This window comes from Carcharhinus amblyrhynchos, unplaced genomic scaffold (assembly GCF_965287045.1).
Source record: "Carcharhinus amblyrhynchos unplaced genomic scaffold, sCarAmb.v2.hapA scaffold_515, whole genome shotgun sequence".
NCBI classification, from domain to species: domain Eukaryota; kingdom Metazoa; phylum Chordata; class Chondrichthyes; order Carcharhiniformes; family Carcharhinidae; genus Carcharhinus; species Carcharhinus amblyrhynchos.
This window is the reverse complement of record NW_027650255.1, coordinates 43117-57604: the sequence shown is the minus strand read 5'-3', so window position 1 is coordinate 57604 and position 14488 is coordinate 43117. Positions and strand designations below refer to the sequence as shown.

General features: G+C 44.8%; 1 protein-coding gene across 1 annotated transcript in view; it reads left to right on the top strand.

Moving 5' to 3' along the window:
- LOC145339525 (glucose-6-phosphate exchanger SLC37A1-like) overlaps window positions 1–13779 on the top strand; it is an 80455-nt gene extending 66676 nt beyond the window's left edge. Inside the window, exons 18-20 of the mRNA XM_080184006.1 lie at window positions 2326–2423; window positions 3593–3654; window positions 10251–13779. Of these exons, the coding sequence (XP_080040132.1) occupies window positions 2326–2423; window positions 3593–3654; window positions 10251–10266 (176 nt within the window). The 3' untranslated portion in view covers window positions 10267–13779. The remainder of the gene's footprint in view (window positions 1–2325; window positions 2424–3592; window positions 3655–10250) is intronic.
- The last annotated feature ends 709 nt before the right edge of the window (window positions 13780–14488 follow it).

The following is a 14488-nucleotide window of genomic DNA, read 5'->3' as shown; positions in this document are numbered from 1 at the left end:
CTTCTTACTGTTTCTTCCTGTCATGGTTTGTTTATCATTTTCTGCATTAATACCTTCCTCTCTTCCCTTGTCTCGACTTTGATATACCACAGCTATCCACATTTGCTTTCTCGCCCCAACTATTTAGTTCAGAGGCATCTTTGTATCCCAAGATATGTGGTCCCAGCACGGTTCAAATCATCCCAACAGTACAGCCACTTTCCCCAGCGCTGCTGCCAATGCCCGATGAACTGAACCCACTTCTCCCACACTAGTCATTGAACCATGTGTTCATCTCTCTAATTTTCTATACCCAATGCCAATTTGCAGCGGCTCAGGTAATAATGCAGAGATTATAACCTTGGGGGTCCTGTTGTTTAATTTAGTGCAGAGCTCCTCAAACTGCCTGTAAAGAACCCCTTGTTCCTCTTTACCTATTTCATTGGTACTTACATGGACCATGACAACAGGGTCTTCCCCCTCCCACTGCAAGTTCCTCACCAGCCTGGAACAGAAATCCCAAATCCTGGTGCTGAGCAGGCAACATAGCCACCTGGTTGTAGAGAACAATGTCAATCTCCCTCACTATCCTGTCCCCTACTGCCACTGCATTCCTTTTTGCTGTGCGCATTTGGACAGCTGTCAGTACCATGGTGCTGTGGTCAGTCAGCTCGTCCATCCTGCAGCCTACACACTCCCATTCAAAAAAGCTGAGAGCGCCTCAGACCTATTGGGTAATTGCAGGGGCTGACTCTGCACTCCTGTCTTCTGGGTCTCCTGACCAACTTCACTCAGTCACCTCCTCCTGTCCCTGACTTGACCCAAACCAGAAGATCCTATCTGAAGGGATATGACCGCCTGCTGAAACAAAGAATCCAGGTAACTCCTTCCCTGTCCAATTTGTTGCAGTGTCTGCAGCTCAGCCTCCAACTCAGTAACTCTGAGCCACAGAGTTTGCCCTGGATCTCACCAACATCCAGGAGCCCCTACATGCTACAGCAATGACACATCATTAGTCCCACTATTGTGTTTTAATTAGTTACTTAATGATGATATTTATTTAATGATGTTGCTTTTTAGTATTTTATTATTATTACCAGTTTGTACACTAACTTTAGGACTGGAACAGACCTTAACCACTTACCTGGTACTCACCAAACAGCCTTTCCTGGTGGTAGAGTCAGAACTAATTCCAACAAGAGCAAACGGAAACATAACTCCTTCTCCTTCTCCTCGCTAAACTCCCAGGAATGCACCCCGTTCCTCAGCTGCAGTTTGCTTCAGGGCAGTACTGGTAAGACTGATCACTGCACAGTTCTCGTGGAAACCGAGTGCTGGCTTCACACCGAGGAGGTTCTCCGTTGCACCGTACAGCATTACGTCTGTGCTCCGTGTGATAGACTGGGAACACACCCAGCAGCTCCAAACCAGTCGTGGGTGGAGGGCTGTGATTCATTTGTGTTTATTGTCACTCCTCCCCTCCTCACACTCCACTACGTTTCACCTCAATATGTCTACCCACTTCACAGCCCTAATCCTGAAACTTGTTACTATCCTTGTCACTATCTTCAGTTTTCCAAGTATTGTGTTAGGTGCGATACTCCCCATGGACTCCAATCTAAATCAGAAATATGGATGAAAAGGAGCAGTGATCCCAACCTGTCCGTACACCTCTGTTAGGAAGGTATCCAATACCTTGCTGTCACACTCTCATTGCTGTGAAATTAGCAGTAACTCCGCTCACTGCTGTCAATAGCATCTGGTGCACATTGCTCAGACTTTTCTATTCCCAGTGCTGCCAACCTTTTATATATTTCTCCTTTTATCTATTTTCATCCAAACTCATCTATCTCTTACCCCCTCTCTCCTGCATCATGTCATTTCTATAATTCCATGTGTCTTTCTCCTCCTCCCTGGCCCAGCTTGCAGCTTTGTGACAGTGACTGAGCCTTGCCTCATTCCTCTGAATCTGTCTCCAGTTTTTTGTTTGTGAATTTTTTCTGGAACGTTTGTCTATGTTGAAAGTATAAAAGACACATTGCTGACTGGAACTGTTGGTGCTTTGTGTTAATATCTTCTCTGCCTATTTCGCTCTCACATCCCCAGTCCTGCAATTAGTGTGTTGCTGGGGTTACCTTTGTGTCTGTACATACAAAGATTTAACAGGCTAATTAATTTTAATGCAGAAAATGCCAATTGATAGACTGCAGATTGGGAAACATGTTCATTATTCCAAAGAGTATCTTTGTCCTGTTAGTATGAGATGTCTGTGAGATAAATGGGTGTTTGTGTGAAGAATGTGCTCTCTCGTTGTGCTGCCATGTTCCCACCTTCCTCTTGCTGTAGGTGCTGCTCTAGGGCCTCTGTTAGCAGGCCTCATCTCCCCCTCAGGCTGGAACAATGTCTTCTACATGTTGATGGTCGCAGATGCCTTTGCTCTTTTGGTGAGTAGAAGTACTATTGTCATTATCTCACTCTTAATGGAAGGTAGTTTCTCATGTGTTATGTATTGAAAACGTTAAAATCTGAGTGACAGAAATCGTTGACCAGATTCCAGTTTCGTGACTCAGCTTGACTCAGCCAACAGGTCTCTTCCATTCCGTATCTTTGTGGTTGCCTGACTGGTGTTTGACATGCTGCTCTCGAACATTCAGAGCAAAGTTACCAAGGCATGAATGCCAGGTAAAATCCTATTTCCTCAATGTAGAGAATGTCCAGCCTGCCCGCGGGCACACGCTCCCCTTGCCCAAACAGAAATGGAAGTTGCTGGTGTTTACCCAGTGAAACTGAGAACATTCCCAGAGTTTTGGGAAGCATCCTGCTTCTTATCCAAGTTGCCCCCGTGCTACTGAGGGGAGCGTCAGTGCGCAGGATAGACTTGAGTAGAATGGGGAAGCTGCTGACTCTGTCAGTTATAGACTGACCCTTAAAGTCCAGTTTACTCACTGCCCAGTTAACCTCTGATCCTTGTGTCCAATAATCCAGAAACCTGAACAATTATTGTACAAAATGTGTTTGTGTCTCACTCCAGTAATCTTTGGGCTTGGAAAAGATAAACCTAGGGAAAAAAAGCTGCAATTAGCAAAAACTGTAGTGTCAAAATAAACCTATTTGATCAGCAGATGTACTTTAGCAAAGGACACCCCTCCCCCGCACTAATTCCAGCCCCTCCCCCCCCACCCCACCCCTCACCCGCACTAATTCCGGCCAGTACACAATCCCAGTCATGCACCAATTCTAAAAATTAAAATTCCATCCAGAAATTCCCAAAGCCTGTCTCCCATCGATAAGGTACAAGTCAGGAATATGATGGTATACCCAGCTCCTGGACAATGCTCCAGTGACACGAGGCTTTGGTGTAGAATTTGCTGCAAACGTTGTAATTCTCTCCGGAATGTTCCTGATGACGACTCTGAAAACGATGCAACAATTCTTGCATTTAAAATTTTATTTCAAAAGTAACATCAGAGGTGTAAAAAATGGGAGACTCCAAGTGGGTATTCATTACAAAGCAGCAACGTTCTGTTAGAAAAGCTAACCACTGTCTCAGCATGACAACCTTCATTGTTTCATAGCAATTTTCCTCATTGAGATTGGATTGTTTTTATTTCAGCTCCTGATGCGTCTGGTACTCAGGGAGCTTCATATCAAGGGGCCAATGACAGATCAGACTGAGTAAGTGACATCAGATACTGAAGCAGGAACTTCAATGAGGATATCCCATCTGCTGCAGCCCATACCTGGCGCCTGACGGTCCCCCTCCTGACATCTGACCACCTCCACACCTGGCATATGACTGTCCCCCTCCCAACGTCTGACCACCCCCATACCTGACGTCTGACTGTCCCCTCCCAGGTCTGATTGTCTTCCCACTCCCCAATATCCAATCTTTCTGTTGTTCCTCCTGTTCAGCTTTGCCCTTTAACCTTCTCATTGGCTCCCAATCAACTCCACATTTCTCTAATGTGTTTGAGGCCAAACACTGTGATTTCAGGAAGGAATTAGATTTTGCTCTTGGGGCTGAAGAGATCGGGATATTGGGGGGGGAAGGGGATCGGGATACTGGGGGGAAGGGGGGATCGGGATACGGGGGGGGAAGGGGGATCGGGATATTGGGGGGCAGGGGGATCGGGATATTGGGGGGGAAGGGGATCGGGATATTGGGGGGAAGGGGGATCGGGATATTGGGGGGAAGGGGGATCGGGATATTGGGGGGGAAGGGGGATCGGGATATTGGGGGGAAGGGGATCGGGATATTGGGGGGCAGGGGATCGGGATATTGGGGGGAAGGGGGATCGGGATATTGGGGGGGAAGGGGGATCGGATATTGGGGGGAAGGGGGATCGGGGATATTGGGGGGAAGGGGGATCGGGATATGGGGGGAAGGGGGATCGGGATATTGGGGGGAAGGGGGATCGGGATATTGGGGGGGAAGGGGGATCGGGATATTGGGGGGGAAGGGGGATCGGGATATTGGGGGGGAAGGGGGATCGGGATATTGGGGGGGAAGGGGATCGGGATATTGGGGGGGAAGGGGATCGGGATATTGGGGGGGAAGGGGGATCGGGATATTGGGGGGAAGGGGGATCGGGATATTGGGGGGCAGGGGGATCGGGATATTGGGGGGGAAGGGGGATCTGGGATATTGGGGGGGAAGGGGGATCGGGATATTGGGGGGGAAGGGGATCGGGATATTGGGGGGGAAGGGGGATCGGGATATTGGGGGGGCAGGGGGATCGGGATATTGGGGGGAAGGGGGATCGGGATATTGGGGGGAAGGGGGATCGGGATATTGGGGGGAAGGGGATCGGGATATTGGGGGGAAGGGGGATCGGGATATTGGGGGGGAAGGGGATCGGGATATTGGGGGAAGGGGGATCGGGATATTGGGGGGAAGGGGGATCGGGATATTGGGGGGGAAGGGGGATCGGGATATTGGGGGGAAGGGGGATCGGGATATTGGGGGGGAAGGGGGATCGGGATATTGGGGGGGAAGGGGGATCGGGATATTGGGGGGAAGGGGGATCGGGATATTGGGGGGGAAGGGGGATCGGGATATTGGGGGGGAAGGGGGATCGGGATATTGGGGGGGAAGGGGGATCGGGATATTGGGGGGGAAGGGGGATCGGGATATTGGGGGGGAAGGGGGATCGGGATATTGGGGGGGAAGGGGGATCGGGATATTGGGGGGAAGGGGGATCGGGATATTGGGGGCAGGGGGGATCGGGATATTGGGGGGGAAGGGGGATCGGGATATTGGGGGGGAAGGGGGATCGGGATATGGGGGGGAAGGGGGATTGGGATATTGGGTTTGTTGATCGAAATGAATGGTGGAGCAGGTTCGAAGGGCCAAATGGCCTAGTCCTGCTTCTATGTTTCTCTGAGAGCCCAGAACCATTCCCCCAGGATGATGGCAATCTCTGTTCTATGACACTCTCTCTATCCATCCCCATTCCTCAGTTTGGAGTTCTGGTTTTTCCAGGGATCAGATATCAAAGACCTCATTGAAATCCGTGTAGACCACATTCACTGCCTCACTCCTATTAAACTCTCTGGCACTCACAGCAGGCAGTTCCATTGGAAAGACCCCCCCCCCCCCCCCCCCCTGCCCAGAAGGCCATGTTGCCCCTTTGGTAGGATTTGATTTCTATCTCCAGATGCTCTATGATCTTTAAAAAGATTTACCCACAATGGATATCAACCTCTGTGTGTCATTTTCTTGTTTACAAATTAATAACATCCAGGCTCCAGGCTGTTCCCATTTTGTGGAAAATTAGTCACAAGTTGAAAGAATCAAAGAGTGCTGTAGGGATGAGGAATCAGAGCTGTAACTCATAGAGGAGTACAGGAATGAGATAGAGAATCGGGTGAACTGGTGCGATGACATTGAGGGAGACATTATTGTCAATAAAACAAAGGAGATAGTCATTGACTTCAGGAAGCGTAGAGGAGAATGTGTCCCTGTCTACATCAACGGGGACGAAGTAGAAAGGGTCGAGAGCTTCAAGTTTTTAATTGTTCAGATCATCAACAATCTGTCCTGGTCCCCCAATCCTGACATTATACTTAAAGCCCACCAATGCCTCTACTTTCTCTACTTTGCCATGTGCCATACAACTCTCTCCAATTCTTACAGATGCACCATGGAAAGCCTGCTTTCCAGATGCATCACAACTTGGTACAGTTCCTGCTCTGACCGAGAAAGGGTTGTGAACATAGCCCAGTCCGTCACGCAAAGCAGCCTCTCATCCTTTTGACTCAGTTACATTTCCCGCTGCCTTGGGAAAGCAGCCAGCATAATCAAGGACCCCACGCACAAAAGTCTGAGGTCACGTACCAACTGACTGAAGAACAGCTTCTTCCCTGCTTTGAATGGACCTACTTTATATTAACTTGATCTTTCTCTACATCCTAGCTATGACAGTAACACTATATTCTGCACTCTCTCCTTTCCCTCTCCCCTATGTGCTCTATGAATGGTATATTTTGTATAGTGTGCCAGAAACAATACTTTTCACTGTATCCCAGTATATGACAATAATAAATCAAATCAAATTAGATGGGAATGTGAGTTGTGACGAGGATGCAAGGAGGCTCCAAGGGGATTTGGACAAGCTAACTGAGTGGGTAAGAACCGTGTAGATGGAATATAATACTTGTGTGAAATTATCCACTTTGATAGAAAAACGGAAAGATAGAGTATTTATTAAATGGTGGTGGCTTGGGAAATGTTGATGTCTGAAGGGTTCTGGGTGTCCTTATTCCTGAGTCAATAACAGCTAGCATGCTGGTACATCAAGAATTCGAAAGGCAAACGGTGTGTTGACCTTCATCACGAGGGGTTTTCAGTACAGGAATAAAGATTCCTTGCTGCAATTGAAAAGAGCCTTGGTGAGAGCTCACACAGAGCATCGTGTACAGTTTTGGTCTCGGAGTCATAGAGGTTTCGAGCATGGAAACAGGCCCTTCGGCCCAACTTGTCCATGCCGCCCTTTTTTTAAAACCCGTAAGCTAATCCCAATTGCCCACATTTGGCCCATATCCCTCTGTACCCATGGTGCCCATGTAACTACCTAAATGTTTTTTAAAAGATAAAATTGTACTTGCCTCTACTATCATCTCTGGCAGCTCGTTGCAGACACTCACCACCCTCTGTGTGAAAAAATTGCCCCTCTGGACACTTTTGTATCTCTCCCCTCTCACCTTAAACCTATGCTCTCTAGTTTTAGACTCCCCTACCTTTGGGGGAAAAGATATTGACTATCTCACTGATCTGTGCCCCTCATTATTTTATAGACTTCTATAAGATCACCCCTCAGCCTCCTACGCTCCAGAGAAAAAAGTCCTAGTCTATCCAGCCTCTCCTTATAACTCAATCCATCAAGTCCCAGTAGCATCCTAGTAAATCTTTCTGCATTCTTTCTAGTTTAATAATATCCTTTCTATAATAGGGTGACCAGAACTGTACACAGTATTCCAAGTGTGGCCTTACCAATGTCTTGTACAACTTCAACAAGACATCCCAACTCCTGTATTCAATATTCTGATCAATGAAACTAAGCATGCCGAATGCCTTCTTCACCACTCTGTCCACCTGTGACTCCACTTTCAAGGAGCTATGAACATGTATCCCTAGATCTCTTTGTTCTGTAACTCTCCCCAGTGCCCTGCCATTAACTGAGTAAGTCCTGCCTTCGTTCAATCTCCCAAAATGCATCACCTCGCATTTGTCTAAATTAAACTCCATCTGCCATTCGTCAGCTCACTGGTCCAATTGATCAAGATCCCATTGCAATTGGAGATAACTTTCTTCACTGTTCACTATGCCACCAATCTAGGTGTCATCTGCAAACTTACTAACCATGCCTCCTATATTCTCATCCAAATCATTAATATAAATGACAAATAACAGTGGACCCAGCACTGATCCCTGAGGCAGACTGCTGGTCTCACATCTCCAGTTTGAAAAACAACTCTCTGCAACCACCCTCTGGCTTCTGTCAAGAAGCCAATTTTGTATCCATTTAGATACCTCACCCTGTGAGATTTAACCTTATGCAACAATCTACCATGCAGTACCTTGTCAAAGGCCTTGCTAAGGTCCATGTAGACAATATCAACTGCACTGCCCTCACCTACCTTCTTGGTTACCCCTTCAAAAAACTCAATTAAATTTGTGAGACGTGATTTTGCACTCACAAAGCCATGCTGACTGTCCCTAATCAGTCCTTGCATCTCTAAATGCCTGTAGATTCTGTCTCTCAAAATACCTTCCAACAATTTACCCACCACAGATGTGAGGCTCACTGGCCTGTAGTTCCCAGGCTTTTCCCTGCAGCCCTTTTTAAACAAAGGCACAACATTTGCTGCTGTCCAATCTTCAGGCACCTCACCCATGAACTATCGATAATTCAAATATCTTGGCTAGAGGATCCGCAATTTCCTCCCTAGCTTCCCACAACGTCCTGGGATACACTTCTTCGAGTCCCAGGGATTTATCTACCTTAATGCTCATTAAGACTTCCAGCACCTCCCTCTCTGTACTATGTACACTCCTCAAGACATCACTGTTTATTTCCCCAAATTCCCTAACATCCATGCCTTTCTCAACAGTAAATACTGATGAGAAATATTCATTTAGGATCTCACCCATCTCTTGTGGATCCGCACATAGATTACTTTGCTGATCCTTAAGAGGCCATAGTCTCTCCTTATCGAAGGAAGAATGTAACTGCTTTAGTGACGATATAACAGAGGCTCAACACACTGAGCCCTGACTGGAGAGATTGTTCTTTAAGGAGGGACTGAGAAAATTGGCCCCATAATATTTAGAATTTAGAAGAACGAGAAGCGATCTAACTGAAATTTACAGGATTCTTATAGGAGGTTACAGGGTAGACGTGGATCGGATGTTTCCCTTGGCTGGTGAGTCTAGACAGTAAAAAGTCTGACAACACCAAGTTTTAGTCCAACCGATTTATTTGATAGTAAACGCACAAGCTTTCGAGGTTTCCCGAGGGAAACCTCGAAAGCTTGTGAGTTTACTATCAAATAAATCGGTTGGACTAAAATCTGGTGTTGTCAGACTTTTTACTGTGTTTACCCCAGTCCAACGCCGGCATCTCCACATCATGGTGAGTCTAGAACCAGAGGAAACAGTCTCGAGATAAGAGACACTCAGTTCAGACTGACATGAGGAAGAACTTCTTCACTGAGGGCGTTGAGTGCTTGGAGTTTTCTACTCCAGAGGGCTGTGGAAGCTCAATCACGAACATGTTCAAGAGAAGGATCAGTAGATTTCTGGATGTTAGTGATAGTACGGGAAATGGGATTGAGGTAGATGAAAACCCTGATCTAATTAAATAATGGACGAGTCTTGACTGGTTGAATGGCCTCCTTCGTTTTTCAGTGCCCCGTGTCCCTATCTCTGTCCCTATCTCTATCTCCAGCCTCACAACCCTTGGAGATATCTCTATTTATCTCATCCTGGCCTCCTTCACATCCACAATTTACCGATGCACCCAATCTCCAAACTGTGGAATTCCCTCCCTGAAACTTGCAGCTGCTCTTAACTTGCTTTCCGCTTTTAATACACTCCTTAAAACTTTCAACCTAAGTAATTAAACTCTCTATCTGAGCTCATATCTCTGATGTGACTCTGTGTCATCCTTTGTGAATCACTTTGGGACATTCTCTGTGTTAGACGCTATATAAGGGTCCATCGTGTGTGTGTCTGGTTTCAATAGCCTGCAGTACCGATACTTCCTGCTGGTGGTGCTGCTGAGCTATCCAGGTTCTGCTTGGGACTGTTTAAGTTTTTACGTTTATTTATTAGTGTCACAAGTAGGCTTACATTAACACTGCAATGAAGTTACTGTGAAAATCCCCTAGTCGCCACACTCCAGCACCTGTTTGGGTACACTGAGGGAGAATTTAGCACGGCCAATCCACCTAACCAGCGCATCTTTCAGATTGTCAACAGTCAGAGATGATTGTTCTGGTACTGTGAAATATTCCGATGGGTTTAATTTATCTTTCCCATTTTTGTTAATTAGGGCAATGTGAGTCCCCTTTGGAAGCTCTTTTCCCAGATTCTAAAGCTTCAGCTTTTGTAATTAAACACTTTTTAATCTTCTGGGATTTTACTGGAAGTTAGTATTGTGTTATCCCAGTTCAGTTCAAGATTGGATTTATTGTGGGGTGGGAAATTCAGGCACCTTTTTTTAATAATTGATGTTTTTTTGTGTATTTTCACTTGCACCCTGTTTTAGATTGAAGGAGCACTGAGATTGCACCTCAGTGTCAGAGCTGGAGTTGGAGCAGACCGTGTATCTAATCCACAATGCTGCTGAAGCATGTTTGCACAGCTCTGAGACGGACAGTGACAGTACGGGGGTCTGCAGCATCTGTGCATCAATATCCAATCTCAGGACTCTGTTAGAACCCCCACTGCCTGGACCACTCGTTCTCTGAGGATTATGTAACGTGCCTTGTATCTTGTTTTTATGAAGACTTTTTGGATATTTGGAAAGTGATTTGCTTATTTCTGATCTGAGCAATATTAATGTGGTTGTGGTTTAATTTAAATATATTTATTTTTTGAGGGGGGGTGTTGGTCTATGTGGGATTTTAGATCTCTGCTTGTCAATAGCTGACAGAACGATGATATCAAAGACCTGGTAAAGGACAAAAGGAAGCAGCCAGGACAGTGAGGGACTGGTGCCATACGGTGAGCATTTTGACAGCAGAAGGGTGAAAGCTGAGAGTTTTCTCTCAGTTTGACTGGCCAAATGTAACCTCGTTCTCCTTCACAAACCTTTAAAAAAAAGTACAGGGTGAAACTGATTGCAGTAATGCTGGGAACTCTGTGCGCTGTTTCTGTTATTTCCCAACTGTGACATTAATATATAGGATGGGACTGTAATTTTTGAAATTTTAACAATGAATTGAATCTAATTCATCTCCTAGCAACCCTCTCTTACTGAAGCACTGACCTTTCCTTCCAGTTCTCTGATTCATCCTATTGGTGAACTTTGTGTTTGTATTTTTTGATATTCAGAATCATCCAGTGTGTGTCAGTCAGGACCCAGTTCAATGATTGCAGTGGGTCCAAGTGAGGAAAGATCATATCCTACCGTGTAGTCACACAGCAGATTCTAACCGACGTTGTGAGTTTGAGATGTTTTACTCTCTGAATTGAGAGGGTAGGTACATGGGTAAGCACTGATTGGCTGAATTTAATTATTCTGTTTCCTCTGCCATGCAGTTTTCATGAAAATTTGCCCACTATCTCCAGCCACCGCCCAGACTGGCAAGTAGTGAAGTGGGAGCAGGACTCCGGGAAGGAGAGAAATCCTTTCTGCTTCACTGTACAGTCACTTTGGAGCTGAACATATGACACGCACGACAGACAAAGCAATTCTATACCAAAATCAAACCTCTAGTGCCAGTGTGCTAAGGAGCCTGAGTGTACTAATAAACACTTAATGGCAACAGTTCAGTGCCCAAGTGGAGGGGATGGGGATCAGTGGGTAGGTGGTGTTATAGTTGGTCACGGGCTGAGCAAGCTTTTGACAAACTTCTTGAGAACTCAAGGTTCAAGTTGAATTGAGAAGATTATTCTTCATGGCTGAATGCTTCAGTGTGACTTTGTGCCTCAGTTGGAAGTATGTACCATCTGACCCTCAGTATATTTCTGCTGGTAACTGCCCCCACACTGGTATTCTTGTTCACAAATATCTGTGCAGTATGTCTGAAGTTCTCAACAAAAGCCACACACACAGTAACTGGGAAGCAGTATTTAGTTGTTGGGGAGAAAATTAATGTGTTTACTCTTCTCGTGTCCACAATTTCTGAGGAAACATTTCAGTTTTTGGAAAGAATTATTGGACAAACAAGAATTTAGAACATGGCCTAAGATTTCACAAGTGAATGAATGAAGTTGATTGAAGAAGGAATATTGACACAGCCAGTGGAAAAAGTCCATTCTTTCCATAACTGTAACCAACTGTTAACTGAACAGGGAGGAGAGAGGTGGTTTACTCTTCTATCCAATCATTGGAATTGTAACAGAACACCAGCCTCTTCTGACTTAAAGAACATTACCAATGAACTAAACCGGGCTGGATCTCAGAGCGAAATACTCTACCTTGTGTTCACAGTAAGCAGGTTAATCTTGAATTGCAAAGCACTGGGCAGAATATTCTGACATATTGCACTGATCAAGATATTCCTGCAGTTACTTCACTAAGTTCATTGTTCAAGCAGAAATTGTATTCAATTGCACTCAAGTTATTCTAATAAATATTGCACTGGGTGGGGTGTATTCCAATTTAAGGAGATTTTTTTTTAATTAGAGGAATATAAATGAGAAATTTGCAAGTCAGAAAGTGGTTCAAATGTTTTGTCACCTTGTTGGAACTTAAGTGATTTCAATGTTTAAAATATATGATGATGTTGAAGTTGTTTTGGGCGTTAAATCCACAATTGTGCCTGTCACCACTACCTTGTTTATCAAAAATCCATCTAACTCAGCATTGAATAAACTCACTAACCCAGCCTCCACTATCTCTGGGGAGAGAATTTCACAGACTAATAGCCTTCTGAGAGAATACATTTCTCTGAATCGCCATCTAAAAGAGAGACTTTTTTTTAAACTGAGACCCTAGTTCCAGACTCCCCTCAGCCTGTCAATCCTCTCAAGATTTTATAAGTTTCAATAAGATCATCTTTCATTGTTCGAAACTCGAATGGATTCAAGCTCAAACTACTCAACCTTTCCTCATAGTCCCTTCATCCCGAGTGTGAACCTTCTCTGAACTGCTAATACAATTATTCCTTTCTTCATGTAAGGAGATCAAAACCGTACACAGTGCTCGAGGTCTGGTCTCACCAAGTCCTTGTACAGATATACAACACTCCCTACATTTATGTTCCCTACTTATGTATTACTTTTACATTCCCCCTTTTAATAAACACCAACATTCCATTTGCCTTCCGAATGACTTACTGTATCTATATAATATTTGATGGTTCATGTACCAGGACACTCAGATCCCTCTGTAAAACCAAGTGCTGCAATCTCTCTCCATCCAAATAAATAATCAGCTTTTCTATTCTGCCTGCCAAAGTTCACATTCTACTCCATCTGCTAAGTTTCTGCCCACCCACTCTACTCCCTTACAGACTCTCTACCTCCTCTTAACAACGTACTTTCTTCCCCAGTGGAGTCATTGTCAAATTTAGCCACCATTCATTCAGTCCCTTTGTACAAGTCATTGATGTCGATTGGGAATCGTTAAGGACCCAGTACTGATCTCTCTGGAACTCCGGTAGTTACAGCTCGCCAATCGGAATAAATCCTATTTATTCTTGCCTGCTGTTTCTTATTAGCTATTTCCTTGTTTCTGATTATTAATTCCCCACACATACTCTCTGGAGACTAACACTTGCTTTATTTACTCTTCTTTCTAAATATTAGTAGAAACTCTTACTATACATTTTTATGTTATGAGCCATCGTTCTCTCAAACTCTACTTTCTCCCTCTTGATTTTTTTTTAGCCATTCTTTGCTAGTTCTTAAAACTTTGACCTATCTTCTGATTTACCATTAATCTTTGTAGATTTATCCTTCACTTCCTCATTTAGCCACAGATGATGTGAACTTCTTAGTGTCTTTCTTTCTCACAGGGAGAAATCTTTACTGAGTGTGTGTGCATCTTTAACAGAGCGCGCTGTACCAGTGGTGACACGATGTGGAGATGCCGGACTGGGGTAAACACAGTAAGAAGTCTCACAACACCAGGTTAAAGCCCAACAGGTTTATTTGGCAGCACGAGCTCTCCTGATGAAGGGACAGTGCTCCGAAAGCTAGTGGCTTGTGCTACCAAATAAACCTGTTGGACTTTAACCTGGTGTTGAGACTTCTTCCAGTGGTGACAGCCAGAGATTACACTTTACCAGTGTCAGCCTGTCAGGGGGATTCCAGAGGGATGACGGTTGTTGTAAAATGGCTCCAGAATAACTGAGGGGGAAAGGAGTGAGAGGAAATGATTGGTAAGGCTAGCTGGTGTAGAGAGCTGTGTGTGTTCTAACTATCCATGTTACAGTACACTTTGTAGACTGATTCTCAGATGTTTATTTGTGTAATGTTTTTCTCTTTTCTCCCACTTACTCCAGAGCTCTGTAAATCCTTTCCTTATCGCTCTCTGTCCCAGCCTCTGTACTTGTGTCGGCTGTTTTTAAAGGGAGTTAGTTTCTGAATATTCCTATTTGGATTATTTTAGTAGTTTAGTCACATTGACTTCCTCAGGAGCTGACCAATCCCTTTGAAGTGAGTGAATGCTGGGAAATATAACATGCACTTTGACCTGGATGTTGAAGAATAATTCTGATTGGATAATGGTAGAATTTGTCTGAGATGGTGTACTGGGCTGATTTCAGATATTGGTTCCTCTTTCTATAATTTGTGGTTCATAATCTCAAGTATGTTTCAGCTTCACATCTGGTA